Below are 16,549 nucleotides of genomic sequence, written 5' to 3'. Positions count from 1 at the left end.
TAAGTTACTTACAGTTATCTTGAGCTTTTTTAAGAAATACAGAAACTGTTCTTTTTCTTAGAACCAGATTGCCTCCAAGTAGAACAGGAACAGGCCTTTAACACTGTGCAGTTGTGAAAGAGTAATTGTATTATAGAGTCAGTGTTTAAAAAAAAAGTTGTTTTCCTTAGGACTTCAGTGGCTTCTGGCTACGAGGGACATGTTAGAATAGAGCCCCCCTTTGCACAGAGGGGAAGAGAACAGATAATAGACTTTTCATAGTCTACTGGATAAATTTTGCCTATGCTAACTATTATCAGAAAAGACAGGGTGGAAAATAAACATATGCCAGAAAAGGAAATATTCTGGAAAACAGAAGAGGTCTGAATGGAAAATAAGTGTATACAAAACACTAGAAGCTCCACCCCTGCTCCTGACTTGTTAAGTGGGGTCAGGGGAGCAGAGAGGTCTGCAACAGTGGAAGATTTTTTTGTCCACTCCGGACTGGTTGATGTTGCTGTAGTCTGTGTGTTGCATCTGAAGGACTAATTGTGAGCACATTTTTCACTCAGTTATGAATCATTAACATATGGCCATACAGAAAAAGAAATAGTGTCTTAAGTCATGTGAGTAAGTAAAGCAAAGAACTGATCAACTAAGCACATGAAGGGCAACACATTTGTCTAGGAAATATGCTCCTGCAGCACAAATGCATAAACACTTAAAAATTCTAAAGAGACAAGGAAAGCTGGAAAGTTAGCATACAAATTCTTTTCCATTTGCTTAGTAAGTCTCCTAATTCAAATATTCACTTGTTCTGCTCCCACGTGAACCCACCTCCTCTGCCCTTGCCAGCGCCTCCATACTCCAGAAAGTGAACAGGGCTCTCAGTGTATCCTGGATCCGGGCTTGTTCCCTAGAGATTTGTATGACTGAGGTATAGATTTCTGAAGGGGATGCAAATTTCATATGTCAGGACAGGCCACAATATATAGCAGTGGTCAACTGTCTGTATGGCTCCCAAGTCCCCTGGTCAGTGTGGCATGAACTATTTCCAGTAGTCCTCTGACAGCACAACGAAAGCTCTGTAACCACCTTCTTCACCATCAGTAGGGCTTAATTTCTGCCCTAAGCAGAGTTCATCCAGCCCTGAGGGTTAGAATCATTATGCCCTTTCACCACAAATCAATAGGGATCACATCATACATGACTGACAGCAAACACAAACTTCAAATTTACAGCAATGTCAATAAAGGTCATTATCTTCCAGGCTGACAGTTGAAGCCCTGGCTCCCATTCTGAAACCTGTCGGAGTAAATCTAAGGCTGTGAATGAATGAAGTCTTTAACTTGGAGCCCTAGGCTCACTGCAGGCTGAATTCAGTAGGTAATGGATAAGGGGTATACTTGTATTGACTGACTTGTTAACTCTGTGGGTTTGCTTGCATTCCAGATTGTCTGCCATTAATGAGGAGCGTCTGAATTTCACGAAGTCTCTTTTGTGCATGAAGAGTGCTTCTAGTGAGTAACAGGTAAGTGTATAATCATGGACAGAGTTCTATTTTAAACCAGTTTGTTTGAACTCTAATATTAGTTTTGGAGCTTCTGTATTTACTTTTCACCCAAGGTAAATATCTTGGGAAATACATACTTGAAATCAGGACTACATTATGTTCTCTTTTATCTTATGGCAGTGCTTTGAAGTCTTTGGCATGGTAACAAAATAAAGATTAGGATTCGGATGTCTTAAAATTTCAGATCTTGAGTAGCAAAAAATGTGAGCTACCTTATCTGTTTGTTTGTATTGGTCCTTTGTTTTAGGTATCAATAAGAAATTACAGGCCAGATTCTGCATATATGAAGCATCCATTAAACTCACAAGGTTTTCAATAGGGTAGTGTGCTTGTTCTCAAACATGAGAAATGTAAGATAGATCTTAAAGGTAGGAAATTATTGTGCCAGTTGACTAAGTATTTTGAGACGTCAGCTGTTTGTGGATTGGGGCTGTTGTGAAAGAATAATTGTATTATAGAGTCAGTGTTTTAAAAAAAGTTGTTTCCCTTTTTTTCTGTAGTCAGAATTCAAGTTTGGACTTACCAACTTTCCTTAGGAGTACTTACTCTTGTGTACTGCTCCCTTGAAATAGCTATATATCCTCTCACAGATACTGGTCAGGCGCACACACACAGAACTTTGCATAGCTGTTCTCCATGCTTCATTTTTTTCTTGATTTTGACTTAATAGTGGGCCTTTTCAAACTGTCCCCAACTCATCTCTGTTAAGAGCACAGTCATGCTTATGCCCTTCCTATAACTTGTTCACAGTGTACAGCTGCTGCGTTCATGGTGTTTATAAAAATCCTCATAATTAATTGTCCAAAAGGTATTTGGCTCTTATCAGTTTCACAGGACATCACAGAGTGCAGTGAGTTTGGCTCTGAGGTTTTTTCATTGCAATACCATATAAGTCCTTTGGGGAAGACGTTGTATTTTGTACAATGGGACACATGCCAGGCTGGAAATTCCGGGTTGAATTGGGACGTAAATGTGAAATGACACCAAATAAAGACTGATACGAATATTCTTTCTATGCACTCACTCAGAAGGAAAGTAGAGGTTAAATCCATTGTACACTGCAGAAAAATCTTGGGACCGATTTTTGTTTAAATCTGTAGTGATCTTACCAAATTGGGCTACATTTCAAATAAGCTCTATGTGTCAATTGTTTCTGCAGCTCATTTATGTGAATTACTTTAAAAAAACCAAAAAAAACCAAAAACAATTACTGGGCTGTAGGGACATGTGGCAAATATCTGTATGTTGTCATCATCTGCACTTTTTTGGGTCCTGGATATAGATTGCTATATTCACATCCAAGTTATTGCAACATGACAGAAAATTAATAAAAGCTGTTCTTTAGAAAAATAAACATTTGACCAATCCATGTGCCAGCAGTCAATTTGCTTTGGGTTTTGTTCTTTAACATCTTTTATTTCCTGTCTCACTTATGATTTTATGCATAGAAATATTGCTGATGGTTCCAAGAGTAAAGACAGCATTTATTTTCCATCCTCCTTTTTAAAGTGTCCTGTTCATTTTGAAAGGTGTTTTATAGCTCTGAATGTAGTGAATGCTGAAAATTTCCTAAAATAAGGTTGGCAGGTTTGGTGAGTGGGCAGGTGGATTCTGGGTCAACCTTGCCTAGTCATTATTAGAGCATACCTTTAAACACCTATTTGCTGCCAGTGAATAAATTCTCTCTGCTTTTATAGGGGACTTTGCCACCAAGCACTTCAAAACTCTGAGGAAACTTGTATCATTATAATATTCACTCATCACTGTGAAAACAAAATGAAGAAAGTCTGTGGGAGTGCATTGTACGCAAAATTTATCTTTTAACTGAACCTGCTTGGCTGAAAGATAAAAATCAAAGGTGGAGTTCAAGAGCCTTCTTGAATGCATTTTTGTCACAGGTGAGAGTAGATTAATTTTTCATGTGTTTAGTTCTGGAAAAGTAATTTGCACATCCAGGCCAACTCTCTTCTCCGGCTCCTCTTTTTTTTGTCATGCAAAATGCAAAGCCTCTGAGGATGTTTTTCTATCTGCCTTTTAAAAGATTTCTTTTTCCTTCATGCTGTCATTAGACGTTTCTAGCCCAGAGTCCCGTCTCAAAACATCTAATTCCAGCTGTTGTTTGGAAATAAGGGTAACCATGGCATCTGTGGAAAACTGAAAAACTTTTTTGCACTCTTAACGTAAGACACAGTAGTTAGATTGTCTGAAATGAAGTGTTATACAAGGCTAGTTCAAGTAAGGTCTTTGACTCAGTTAACCAAGCGAATGACAATGAGCTGATTGACTGCTGTTTTAAAAAAAGCAAAGAAATAAAACAAAAAACCCCCATCTAACAAAAGTACAATAATGAATTTAAATATTTAGATTTCCTGGCTTCCTGACTGTGAAAAGCCTGGGATTTCCAAGTGGGAGATTAAAAGAATACAGTCTTTGGGGATTTTCTTCAAGAAGCATTTTTTTCTGCATCAGTTCTGACAGAGAAAGGGCCAGAGTCTCTCTGGGCATAAATCAATGTGACTCCACCGAATCTGATGTACCCTAGCCAATGCCTTGGTCTTTTAAAAATATTTATAGTAGATGTCATTCATTTTCCCAGCAGCATATTCCCTTTGCAATTAATAAAATGGCAGAAGCTAGAAAGCCTTTGGATGATGCAAGAAGCAGAGCATGAGATTAAGGTTCTGTCCTAGATAGACAATTCAGCACATTGGATGTTACAGATGGACCTTCCACCCATCATCTGGCCTTTGGTATATTTTTCAGGGAGACTTTGCCCTGACCCACATTTTGCAGCATGCACTGTTTTAATAAAACAGCCTCGTTCCCAACTTGCTCTGGGGATAACATGGCCCTGATGTCACAAAAGCAAGAAGGCTGGGAATACAGAAAGAGAGAATGAGTAAGAAAAGGGAGGAGAACATGTTAATGTCTGAATAAATGCAGTCTCCTCTCCTGGCTTTGTTTTTCTATCCTGTCCATAGACTTTATTTTTGAGACATTACCTTCTGGTGGTGTAGGACTTATCCTGGTACCAAACAGCCAGCTAACTGGTGTTTACATGAAGGTGAGTTAATAAAAATACATTCTGGTGATGAGCAAGGGAGAAAAATGACGCTTTGCTTTTTTCCTCCTTCAAGCAGAAGGTCAGGGACCAAAGGAAGCAAGGATAGAGAAGTTTCTAGAACTGAGTGGAGCCATGCAGTCAGATTAGGTTGGATCCAGTGTTTGCATAAAGAGTCAGCCCTTCCCTGTTACAGTTTATTCTAGGTGCTATTTCAACCCTGCTGCCAGCCGCTCTGGCTGGTAACTCTCAGTGTTTCCCAGGGTGTTGGTAATGCAGGGAAGAGGTAATGGAATGCTGCTTGAATCAGCCCTCAAACCCAGCAGAGACTGCTGTTTTCTGAAGAATAGGAGTTGATGTTATCTAGTCCTGTCCATTCTCCCTACAACCGGCATAGTTTCAGACTTTGTAATGACATGAGCAGGCAAGGTCATCTTCCACAGTGTTTGTGGTCAGTGCACAAGATGTCAAATATTGCTTACAAGTTTTTTGTTTTCTTTTCCTTTCAAGCCACCTAAAAATTGCTGATTTTGTGAGAAGCGAACTATAAAGGAGATCTGTTTGTTTATACACTGACAAGCTGACTTTCCAGCTCTGTCCATCCCAGACTAAGTGCACCTCATCTTGAAAGCTAAGTGGTCCTGGGAGCTGGCTGAACAGATGACACTCAGGTAATTGTGTGGTCTAGATTCAATGAGCACTTGTCAATATGAGTGAATACTGGAACCCAGAAACCAAACTAATTAAAAGACTGTTCATCTGCTCTTATCATTGCTGACAGTGCATTAGAGAAGGGAAAAAAAAATCTTTGCTATTTAGAACATATAATGAAAGGAGATAACTTTGAAGAGGATGTAGAGATTAACGGATCAGACGAGACATCCTTTCCCAGGTGCTATCTCACAAAGCATTTGTTATGTGCTATAACATTTTGATACAGTTTTTCTTTGCCTGGTTGTGCATGGTGATCTATTATTTGCTTCTGCCACTTTCCTGAACAATCAACCAGGCAGCAGGAGAAAGATGGCTGGGAAGTTTATAAAATGATAGTCCTTAGTGGGAACATCTCTACCTGCCTTTCTGCTGAGCAACATGTAGACGAATGAAGCTGCTGTTGCAACACACAAAATGTGCTGAGGACATAGAGAAGAAAAGAAGGAAGAATGTGGCATTTGATAGGAAGTGGGGAGTAGTTAGGTGTTGCACTTTGCTGCAGATCTGATTCCTTCACTGCTCCTGACTGTTGCTTTCTCCTCCTCTCACTTCACCTGCTTTAAAATATTCCATGGTCAACTGTTTCGTCTTTTCCTGTCTTGGTAATTCCACATTCTCTCTTCATTTCCCTTTTCCCAGATTATCTCCTGTTTTCTTTCATTCTCTGTATGTCATGGCAGCAGCTTTTCTGTGACAAAAAAATGACTGGAAACAGGACTTCAGCAGCAAAGTGAGATAGCTGTGGCAGTAGGGTAGGCTGAGGTCAAAGAAGGACAGAACTGATAAGGACTGTTACACAGGGCCCTATGCGACATATAGGGGCCACGTCTTGGCAGGATGTGAACGACCATCAGGTCATCCAAATGTCTGAGGTAACTGCATAGTTCACATGGACGTAGCACCGACTGAGGTTTTACCCCTGAATGTAATGAACCACTGAATAGTTGCTGCTGTGCTCCTATTTAAGTCTTGTTTCAGCCTTATTTCCTTCCACCTGTTGTAACTTCTATACAGATGAAAGCTCAATCCCTGCAGCTTTACATGTTGAGTGTGCCACCATGCTACATACTGTCGGAAAGAAGTTGCCTAGAAGATGCAGTTATGAACTGAAACCCCTATCATCTGGTGCTGCCCACATACCATCACAGTAAAAGTGGCGGGCAGCATCACAGTTAAATAATGTCCATCCTCTGCCCTTTCGGTGCACTAGTGGTATAAATGCAGACTATAGATGCTTCGCTTAAAACCAAAAATACCTGCACAGGTACAAGTCAGTTTTTTGCATCTGGGGCCAGCCTTTGCAATACTCCTCACAAGAGCCAAATTTACCCAGTATACAAGGTTGTGGTCCTTTCACCTACACAAGCTAGCACTGTGTTAGGAGTCAGATGATAGAGGAGCAGTGACACCAACTTGCAGTCCCACCCCAATCAGTCTAGTACTATTGGCACCAAAACCTGTGCATATTTTGTTGAAAAAAAAGAATGAACAAAACCTGGTATCATCAGAATTTCTGAAATTCTCTGTTGTATAACAAGATCTGAGTTCCAGCTCAAAGTCTCTTCTACAGGTAGTGCAATAAGAACAAACTGTTTCTGTGAGGATTCTCTGTAATCTAATGTAGGTTGTGCTCATGCTGCAGTGGTTCCCTTGATGGCTACAGCAACATTTTCTATTGAAGACTGAAGTGAAAGGAATTGATGTCATGATGCATGGATGCCCTCTCTTCAAAAATCCTCCTCTTACCTCTCATTTTGTTATTGTAAGCAGCACCTAGTTTCTCAGACTGCTAGTAATGGGACATAGGACTATTCTTTGAGATCCTAAGATTTTGGAATCAGGAAAACAAGCCCCTAATACATATGCAGAAATCCTGAAACACTGTTTGATTTGCTCATGGTTTATTGCTTATGATGAATCCCATGCAATCAGCAGAGTATGTCTCAGAGAGATACTTAAGTTTTTGAATAGAAGAGAGGAACTAGTATTTGGAATACTGATGTTCCAGGTTCCCCCTTAGCTCTGGAGAAGAAATGCACAGGGAACATTAAATCACAGAGCATTTTGACACATGCTTCTTCCAATGTGACAGCAAAAATTAAGTTCTTCAGTTCTGTGGGAGTTATTAGCACTTTCAGAGTCATGTGTAGTGCTGCAGGCACTGGAAATCAGAAGAATAGTGGGATATCCTCAGCAACACCACAGAAAGAATGGAATCAATTTTCTGGAACAAAGGCAAGGATCCTTCAGCTCTGAGTCACACATCATGAATTTCTGAAGTGTCACATGGAGAGAGTGAGTGTTATGCTGGGACTTGAAAAATGCTTGTTGTCTCCTTTCTTAAAGAGAGAGGTTTTAAGCTTAAGCTCTCTAAGAGACGTGGTACAGGAAGATTGTTCTGACAGGCTTGTGCCATATGGAAGATAGAGATCGCTGCTTTCATAATATAGGGCAAAGCCTCAGTAACAGTAGTACAGGATAAGGTCAGTGTAGCAGTTACCAAAGTTCATCCTATTTAGCATGCTGAGATAAGACTTTTTAGAATCACTCACTGATCCGTAACTCTGAAAGGTATGAAAGATTAGCAAGTAGCATCTGAAGAGGTTTATATTGCTATGATTGCTCCAGAGAGGGAATTTAATGTACCCATTGTCTATAATGGCACTAAACAACCCAAACACTGCTGTAAGGGACTGGGTTGCTGACTAATTTATGTCACCATCCATCCAGGCTCCTGACCCATCCCGTTCAGTGACACTAACACTCCAGCGTAAGAGTGGATTTATACCCTTAGCAGTTATATTTTATCTGTGCAATGGCATTAGTTATGAGACTTACCCTGTTCCCCGCTTCTCTATTTGAGCTGCTTGCCAGCTATAAAAGCAAATGGTCTAAACTTACAGTCTGCAGTAAGATGCTGAGTAGTTTCATATGGGTATGGATCACAACAGTTATTGAAGCCCTGCATATTTTGGAGATATGTGAGTAAGTAGACTGTGGCAGCTGACACGCACCTAAGAAAGTGTTCAGCTTTGTGAAAAGAGGGAGGAGTCCACAGAGGCTGGCTCCTTCTTCACTCACAGAAAGAAATCACCAGAGTGTGTATGAACTGTTTCCAAACGGGAGGAGGTGGTATGGTTTTGCAGGTGACTGAGTGTATTTTGGGACTTGGGTCAGTGTCACTTGTTTATGTTTTCTGTCAATGTAATAGAAAGTCGGTTTGGTTTTGTCCTCATGCTAGGACTTTGCCAGGGGCTGAAACACCTCACATCCAGAACTCTGTCCTGCTGCAGTCTTTCCAATATTAGGCTGCATGCTGCTGTCATTAGCAAGAAATTCAAGGGGAGATTCTGATTTTCAGTACCACTGTGCGTTTAGACATAGAGGTCTAGTTTTACCCAATTTCTGTTGAAGGTATGTAGAATAAAATAGAATATACAAGAAAGAAATACTTTAGGTGAAAGCATTAGTTCTTTCACATAAGCTGCTATTTGCACAGGTAAAAGGCATATAATAAGGGAGGTGCCAGGAGGATACAAACTGTATTAAAAGACATGTCATACTTGCAGTGAGGTCTCTTTTACACATTACACCAACAGGTAGAGATAAATTGGAAAAATTATGATGTGTTACTGAAAAGGAACTTTCTAAAGGCATCTAAAATATGTTGCTCAGACTTAAAAATTGTTCAGATCGTTATGGTTACCATAGTTACTCCTTGATTAAAGAATAATGTTGTAATATGAGGCTGTTAAGACTTTTTATATCTCTGGGAAAAAGTGACGTCTTTGGTAGTTTTAGAGCCATCACTACCTCCTTCCTGAATCAGAGAGAAAGAACATCTGCCTGCTGAATCTCCTGTGTCTTTCATGGTATTAATATAATTCTTACTTGCATAGCTTGTAAGATCTTATGGTATCACACTTTACAAATGCACTTTACTATAGTGACAGTTTTATATTTTGAGCTGAATACTATATTGCAGGTAGAAAGCACCAGCTGTGCTAGTCTGATTACACTGAGAGTGGTCGAGCAGTCTGATTTCAGCAGAACGTCAATCAGCAGAATGCAACAGCACAGCAAGGAAGCTAAAACATTTTCATTCTGTTTATAGAGAACAGGAACACTGCAGGTTCATAGGCTCTGAAAAAGCCAAGTAGAATATTGTGTTCCTGAGAAATATGAATTAATCCATTTAGGAACTACTGTAATTTGAAACATTACAATATACTGCACTGAGTTGCCTACCTTGGTGAGTAACTTTCTTCTCATGTTGTTGCAGTTTTCATTTGCTGCAGCTTTGGACTGGATCATGCTGGTGATCACACGTGGAGGATCAGGTGGGCTGTCTTCTGTCTCTGGTGTGCATGGCAGTTGTGTTCTAGGACAGCAGTCAAAATCCTCTTGGCCCCAACTGGTAGAGATCTCAAAGGGATCAGGGCATTTCTCATCAGGACTTGACCCATCGTCACTGTTTTTGGCATTGCAAAGTATAAGCGATCTTGAAATGGAGCGAAACTTTCTTGACTTCCTGTTCCCAGCATTGCTCTTTCGATCCATCTTCAGAGAGATGGTGGTGCTGCTCTTTTTCCTATCATTCTCCCATTTATGCGGCATGATACTTTCAATAACTTTCTCTGCTTCTCTGGTGCTAAATATCCTCCAGGAAAGGAAATATAAAAAGTAAGTTGTAATATACGCCACTTTCTCCCACTTAATAACCTACACTACTGAAAAGCCCTAATGAATAAATCGAATCAAGAGAGTCTTTCAGTCTGCTAACAGCCACGTGATATCTCATGACTTGCTAATTCTGTTTCTGTGCAGCGCTCTCCTAAATTCTCCTTCACCTTTTCATTCTCTTCCCATGCTCCCCAAGCACAATGGAGTGTTTTTAATAAATGTTTTTGATGCTTCCATTGTGCTGCTTCCTTTGGGCTTCTGCTGAATTAGCATGTTGCAATCCCAAATTGAAAAGGAAGCTACTTTAAAAGCATTATTCTATTCTCCTAATGTTATTTGGAAAGAGGAAGCTCCTGCGGAAGTTTGATTCATGAAACCACTATAATTCAAAGAAGATTAATCAAATTGTCGAGGTTAAGTTCTCTGCCTGGGGCATCTGATTTGTAAGTGGCTTAGCAAAAGTAGGTCTTAGCCATAAGAGAGTAAGGAACGTCAGGCTGCTATAAAACTTCTACCTTTGCAGACCAGAACTCACTTAAGACCATCCATTTAACAGTAACAGAGAGATCCAGTGAAGCACTTAAGATGTGAATATCTGATTAGGGATTGAACTCTATAAAGGAATATAGCTCCAATACATCAATCAAAAAGTGTCCCATTGTAGAAATGGCTTGTTTCAGCATATGATTCAGCATACAAAATTAAGAAAAAATGGAAGAAATGCTATACAATCAAAATGTGGCAAAAGTTGGAGCTTTTGTAAAATGAGTAAAGCAATGAGCATGTTAAGGTAACAAAGGGGAACTTTGTTAAACTGTTTCCTTTTTCCCTCAGAAAAAGTTTTCTAGAGATATTTTGGTAGGTATGTGGCAGTGCTGAAAATACAACAAGAGGAAGTCTAAATTAATTTGACTTTCTTACTAAAATGTTATTATCATATTTATTACACAAACTTTTCTATTCTCTTCACAGTACCTAATTGATACTGTGTGCTGCCATTCTAGAGAAAATACCTATTAAAACTGAAGGATTTGCATAAATCAAAGATGCTGTAGGTGTTATACACAAAACTGAAAATCAATGTAATTTGAAAAGCACTTCTCAAGTATAGTATTGAAAGAAAAAGTTTGTACATTGTGCTCTAAACTAGGTTGCTGTGTGTGTTTTGACTTGTTTGTTTCTCTGCTTCTATGCAGAATTAGGCAGGTATGCATGCACTTTTTACCTGAAATGCCACTGGTGATACAGAAACAGAAGGCGGCAGATTTTCTAAAGGCTCCTTACAGCCACAACAATAAACACAGGCCTGCAAGTTCTGACCAAGCCAGATTCATATAATAAACCCAAGCCAGCCTTATAATAAATCTGCAGGATTATTTTTCTTTATTTTCCCTCTCATACAAATAACCAGGAAAAACAAAAACCGAGGATTAACACAATGACACTGAGTACCTGTCTAAAAGAGCTATATGACATTGCTGGAGAAATACACAATTCAGCGTGAATTTGAATTTTTTTGGATTTGTAAAAGAAAAAAAATTTGCACATAGCTCTTTCAGGAGCAGCAAAGAGGTCCTTTCATCTCCCACGGAGAAGGATGATTATTTGTGCAGTCCTTTCTGGCATTTTTGATAGGCAATGCTGCTACAGCCTTCCATCATAACTTATTTTCCATCATGCCAGTCCTAATATTGCTCTGCTCCCTGATGTCTTTTTTCCTAAACAAAATCCCTAACACTTCAGAAATGCATGCCCTGAGTATTGGAACTTGTTGGATTTCCTAGCTGGACACTATTCCAGGGTAAAGTTTGAGTTTGAAAGTATCCAGAGAACACGTCAAGTTCCACAAAGCTGGTGTGTTTTCTGCCCCTCTCTTGCACGTCTTTGGGATCCTCTCTGTTCCTGTGGGAGAGTTTGACCTCACTGGGTAGGAACAGTGGAACTGAAGTCACTGAGCTCCCAGCCTTCCTGACACTGGCATGAGGGAAGCTTTCAGGGTCAAACTGAGCTAGCGTATTCTCCATTCCCTTCAATACACAAAATGTTCTACTTTTTTCTTTTTTCAGAGTAGCCTCTTTTCTTATGAATAACAGGATTTTCAGCCGTGGCTGAATGCAGCCACGGTGTGGATGGGGGACTGCCCAACAGCATAGCCATGCTCCATTCCTGTGACGCAGAGCACACGCTGAATAAAAATACATGTAAGCTTATATTTAAGGATACAGAGGTCAGAGGGGATGGGGAAAGGTGTGACATAGATGGAGCTCAGCTTTGACATATGTACTTTATGGTTGACATGGGGTCTTATTTCTCTAGGATTAATCTCCCCTCCTACACTATTGAGAGAACCTAATTTTCAGAGCCTCTATGTGGTAATTTATTTTGAAGTACAGAGATGAAAAGAGCTATGAATTGCATTAGAACAATAATTTTGAGAACTGAAATAAGTAGTTGGTGGTGGCATAATTCAGCATCACAAGTTTGCAGTTTTTTCTATGCATTTTTGTTGATTACCTTAGTTAAAAGCTGACTGACACTTATCCCCACCGACATGTAAAGACTTTCAAAGTTAGGAGATTTTGTTTGTTTCTTTCTTTCTTTAAAAAACCAATTTTTTAGTGTTTTGGTAAGCCCAAAGCTTTAGTCTACCATAATACGTATGTACCTAATGGCAGGTTTTGAGTTTGGAAATCCCTGTTAGCATCCCCAGTGTGTCAGGAAATTAATCTTGTAAAGCTTGATGTTGCTTTTCCTGTATGTCTGAAGGTAGGTAAAAATGTAATCTGGCCTATTATACCAGACAGTGGAGTTGAAAAAGCAATAGGATCGCTAGGATGAGGTGAACCTCTGCAAGTACCTCACCTTAGCACCTGGGTAGGAAGCAACACAGCTACTTGCTGAAGGTGTGTGGAATGCACATCACTCGAAAATCTGCAATAGGGACTGGCACTCCTTCTGTGATTCTGGCAATTGCTATTAGACACTAGCAATAAAATTGTCAGAAACGAGCCCAAGTTGCGCATTTGGGCATGGTGGCACTGGGTAGATGGTTGGCCTTGATGATCTTTGAGGTCTCTTCCAACCATAACGATTCTATCATTCTATGATTCTATGATAATTGCATGTTTGTACTCTTAAGCCTTGGAATTTGTATTCCTGCATGACCACCTCTATTCAGAATTTTTTTATCTCAAAGTTGACTCTACTGAATCATTTACATACCCTGTTACAAACTAAACAACCTTGCCTATGGGGGAAAATTAGAAGAAATGGCACTTTTCATTCAAGGATTTCAATGTTGTACAAACATTAACTGCACTCTTACTTCCCTGAAGAGAGCAAATTGAAAAAGAGCTATTAAGCATATGGGTAAGCAGAAGACTTGATAGCTTAATGGTCAAAATACAGTGCTCTGGAAAATGGCATGCTAGAATGCAGGATGGAGAGATGCAGGAGCCCTTTCTGGCTCTGCCTGAAGCTGCCAAGCCTAAGAAGGGAGCACTGCCATCAGTACTAAATGCTCCAAGAGGTGCCTCTCTGACTATGCTAAGCACCTGCAATCCAGGGAACACATAGTAGCACCTGTTGAAACAGTGGAGGAAACATTGCTCTAAGTGCATTCTGCCATGCCACCCCCCTGCAATGCTCCTGGGGAATTTTACCTTATGTAGAGAGAACATCTCTTTTGCCCCAATGCATCAGCTATCTCCTCCTCCCCCACCCCCATCAGAGCTCCATCGTCTCAAAGACCAGATTTAACCCTGAATGACTTACCTAATATCTCAAAGCAAACCAGTGGCTGAGGTGAAAATAAACCCAGTAGACCTGAAGACTTCCAAATAAATACTTGTTCTTAAGTATTAGATCGCAGCCCAAGTCTTAACTAAGGCAACATCTTTTCCAGAACTGCTGATTCAGCGTTGCATAAGTGACAGAAATATAGGAGGTACCAAAACCACAGTCTATAAGTTTTCCAATAAAAATATCCAGAAATGTCATTTTACACAGAAAACAATATCATAAGTGCCAGAGAAGCTTTATGATTCATTGTCATCTTCCACCAAATTTAATTCAAGGTATCGGTGGCATGGACAATTACTTCCAAGTCAATTCTCCAAATCATTCATCTTTTCCTCCAGTGCACTCACTGCTTGTCATTTTCTCTTGCCATTCTTATACCTCCAGCATGCCTGATGGAAGTTGTCTGTGGTTTGTAATGCAAACCAAATGTTCATTCTCTGTTGTTGTTGTTGTTGTTTTTTTTTTCCCAGCTTTATTTTTCTAGCTTTAAGTCTAAAAAGCCTAACTCAGTCTGTCTTCTGCAAACAAAATACATTATTTGAGCTGTGCCCATTTGGTTCAAATTTTTGGTTGGATATTAAACTGAGCATTCACAAGATGCAAATAATTTGGTGTAGATCCCAGATTGAATGCAAATCCCCTGATGTTAACCAAACAGTAGGAAAGATAGAACTTTTCTTTACTAGCAAGAACAAGATGAGTTTTACATTACCAAGTGCTAACAGCATGATATCTCACATCCCATTTTAATCTAGATCCTGTGATCTTTGTCAGATTCATTACTGAGCAGTACTATTAGCACTGAACTATTGCAGATGTCTAGGATTTCCAGGCAGTAGGAAGAGCTAGAGATTTGGAAGTTTTCTTAGTAAGAAACTCTTGGAGAGTTGAATTTACTGTTAAAGTATTTTTAAAAAATTTAAAATATCTAATTGTAAAATAAAAATTAAAAGGAGGAACTTACAACAGCAAGGCAGACAAACCTGACTCCTGCAGAAGGCTGTTCCTCTTCATAGGCCTGGCAAAAAAAGACAGAGTGAATAATTGAAAACACACTCTCATGGTGTCACATGACTCGGTTTCAGTAATTCTGCTCAGTACATTGGAACGGAGCTATTGTTTCCTAATTGAAGAAAATGTCAGCAAGGATAGATAAACAAAAGCAATAGGATGCAGTATTGGGGAAACTGTTTCCAGCAGGCTCCCAGCTACTCAGAGAAGGCAAGACCATTTAAGGAGTTTGTATCATTTGTTTTTACCCATCACTCTCTGGTCCTAGGATTGATGGGGTTCAGGCATGTTAAACCTACTTGGGGGGAGGTGAAAGGGGCACCCAGAATCCATCCTGATCAAGTGCAGGATTTCCTGCTGGAGGCTGAGATGGCAAGCATGTTTCTCATAATTTTTAGCAGATATTTTAAACATTAAGGTAGTAAGAATTTCATAGCCCACTTCTGCTCCAGGAGCAAAACATAATAGGATCCCACTTTTGAATGCTAAGTCGTTGTATTGTTTACCGTAAAGTAGCATCGTTCCTTTAACCTAGCAATTCTTAAATACTGTCCTGTTTATGGGTTATATGCAACTTTGTGATCCAATCTGATTGAGGACTCAGAAAATTGTTGCTTTTTCCATAGAGCATCCAGGAAATGAGAACTATGTCATGGATTCCCAATTGCCTCAATTACACCTTTTATTTGCTGTGAAGTAAATAGTTCACAGTCTATTCTACTACTGTGGCAACTCCCCCCACGAAACACTGCTTGAGTTGCATCCACCATCAATTGTGGGAGCAGGTAGCCACCTTTCTGCCACATCCCTAGGCATGCTTAGCTGGTTTTCATTGATCACACAGATCAATCTGTCAATGCCCGCCTGTCAATCCTCAGTTCTACTCACACTGACAGATAACAATCTTGCTGCAGAAACCTACTTTTCTCTCAATGAATTTGTGTGATAAGATATATAGGGAGTTTCTAAATTTTAAAAAAAAAAGTTCCATAAAAGAAAGAATTGTCTCTAGAACAGTTAACGTTAGTTTATTGAAATAGTTAGGCCTCTTTGGAATATTCTCTCAGACTATAAATCCTATACTTTTCAGGAAAACAGAAACAGAAACCTGAATTTCACACCTGGCCCTGTCTGGTCATGGAAATGCTCAACAAGAGAGTGCTTAGACACCTGCTGCCCTCTGTGTTCTGTGGCTCGAAGGTCCTGGTTTTATTGGTCTGTCACTAAACTCACAAAAGAGAGAGAGAAATTATAATACAGGTTTAAAATATTGCACTGATATGGTCCCATGTTTCGTGATCCTGTGACTTCTAGATAAAACATGGACTATGAAGACAAGCATCTACCCCATGAGAATGGTGTACATACTGGGAGAAAAAGTGAGGATGAAATCTCTGCTCTGTACAGTGTCTACAGGAGCCCCTAAACACTCTGTCCCTGATAATACAATTGTGGCTAATTTATATTTTCAATGTTTACAAAAAGAAGAGAATTTGAGATTATTTTCCCAACAATTAATTTTTCAGAGTATTAGTTCCCCAAAGGAAATCTATTATAAAGGACACTGTTTTAACCTGGATCACTGGATGACAATAAACATGGAACATTAGCCAACTGTTTTAAATTCTAATTTTGTAGAAGAACTAAGATTTGACATTGAGTAGCGAACAACAGTTACCAAGTAACTTTCCTGGAAAGGAGGAGAAATAGGGAGTTGACTTTGTGTT

At 39.6% G+C, this 16,549-nt stretch overlaps 1 protein-coding gene across 1 annotated transcript in view; it reads right to left on the bottom strand.

Moving 5' to 3' along the window:
• Positions 1–16,549, bottom strand: part of IL16 (interleukin 16) — a 47,156-nt gene that overhangs the window by 22,419 nt on the left and 8,188 nt on the right. The window contains exons 2-3 of the mRNA XM_009707799.1: positions 14,776–14,829; positions 9,576–9,987 (exon numbers count right to left, since the gene is read on the bottom strand). Coding sequence (XP_009706101.1) covers positions 9,576–9,987; positions 14,776–14,825 — 462 coding nt within the window. The 5' untranslated portion in view covers positions 14,826–14,829. The remainder of the gene's footprint in view (positions 1–9,575; positions 9,988–14,775; positions 14,830–16,549) is intronic.

This window comes from Cariama cristata, unplaced genomic scaffold, assembly GCF_000690535.1.
Source record: "Cariama cristata isolate BGI_N322 unplaced genomic scaffold, ASM69053v1 scaffold1709, whole genome shotgun sequence".
Lineage (NCBI taxonomy): Eukaryota > Metazoa > Chordata > Aves > Cariamiformes > Cariamidae > Cariama > Cariama cristata.
The sequence above is the reverse complement of the archived record's forward strand: the minus strand, read 5'-3'. Positions and strand labels throughout refer to the sequence as shown.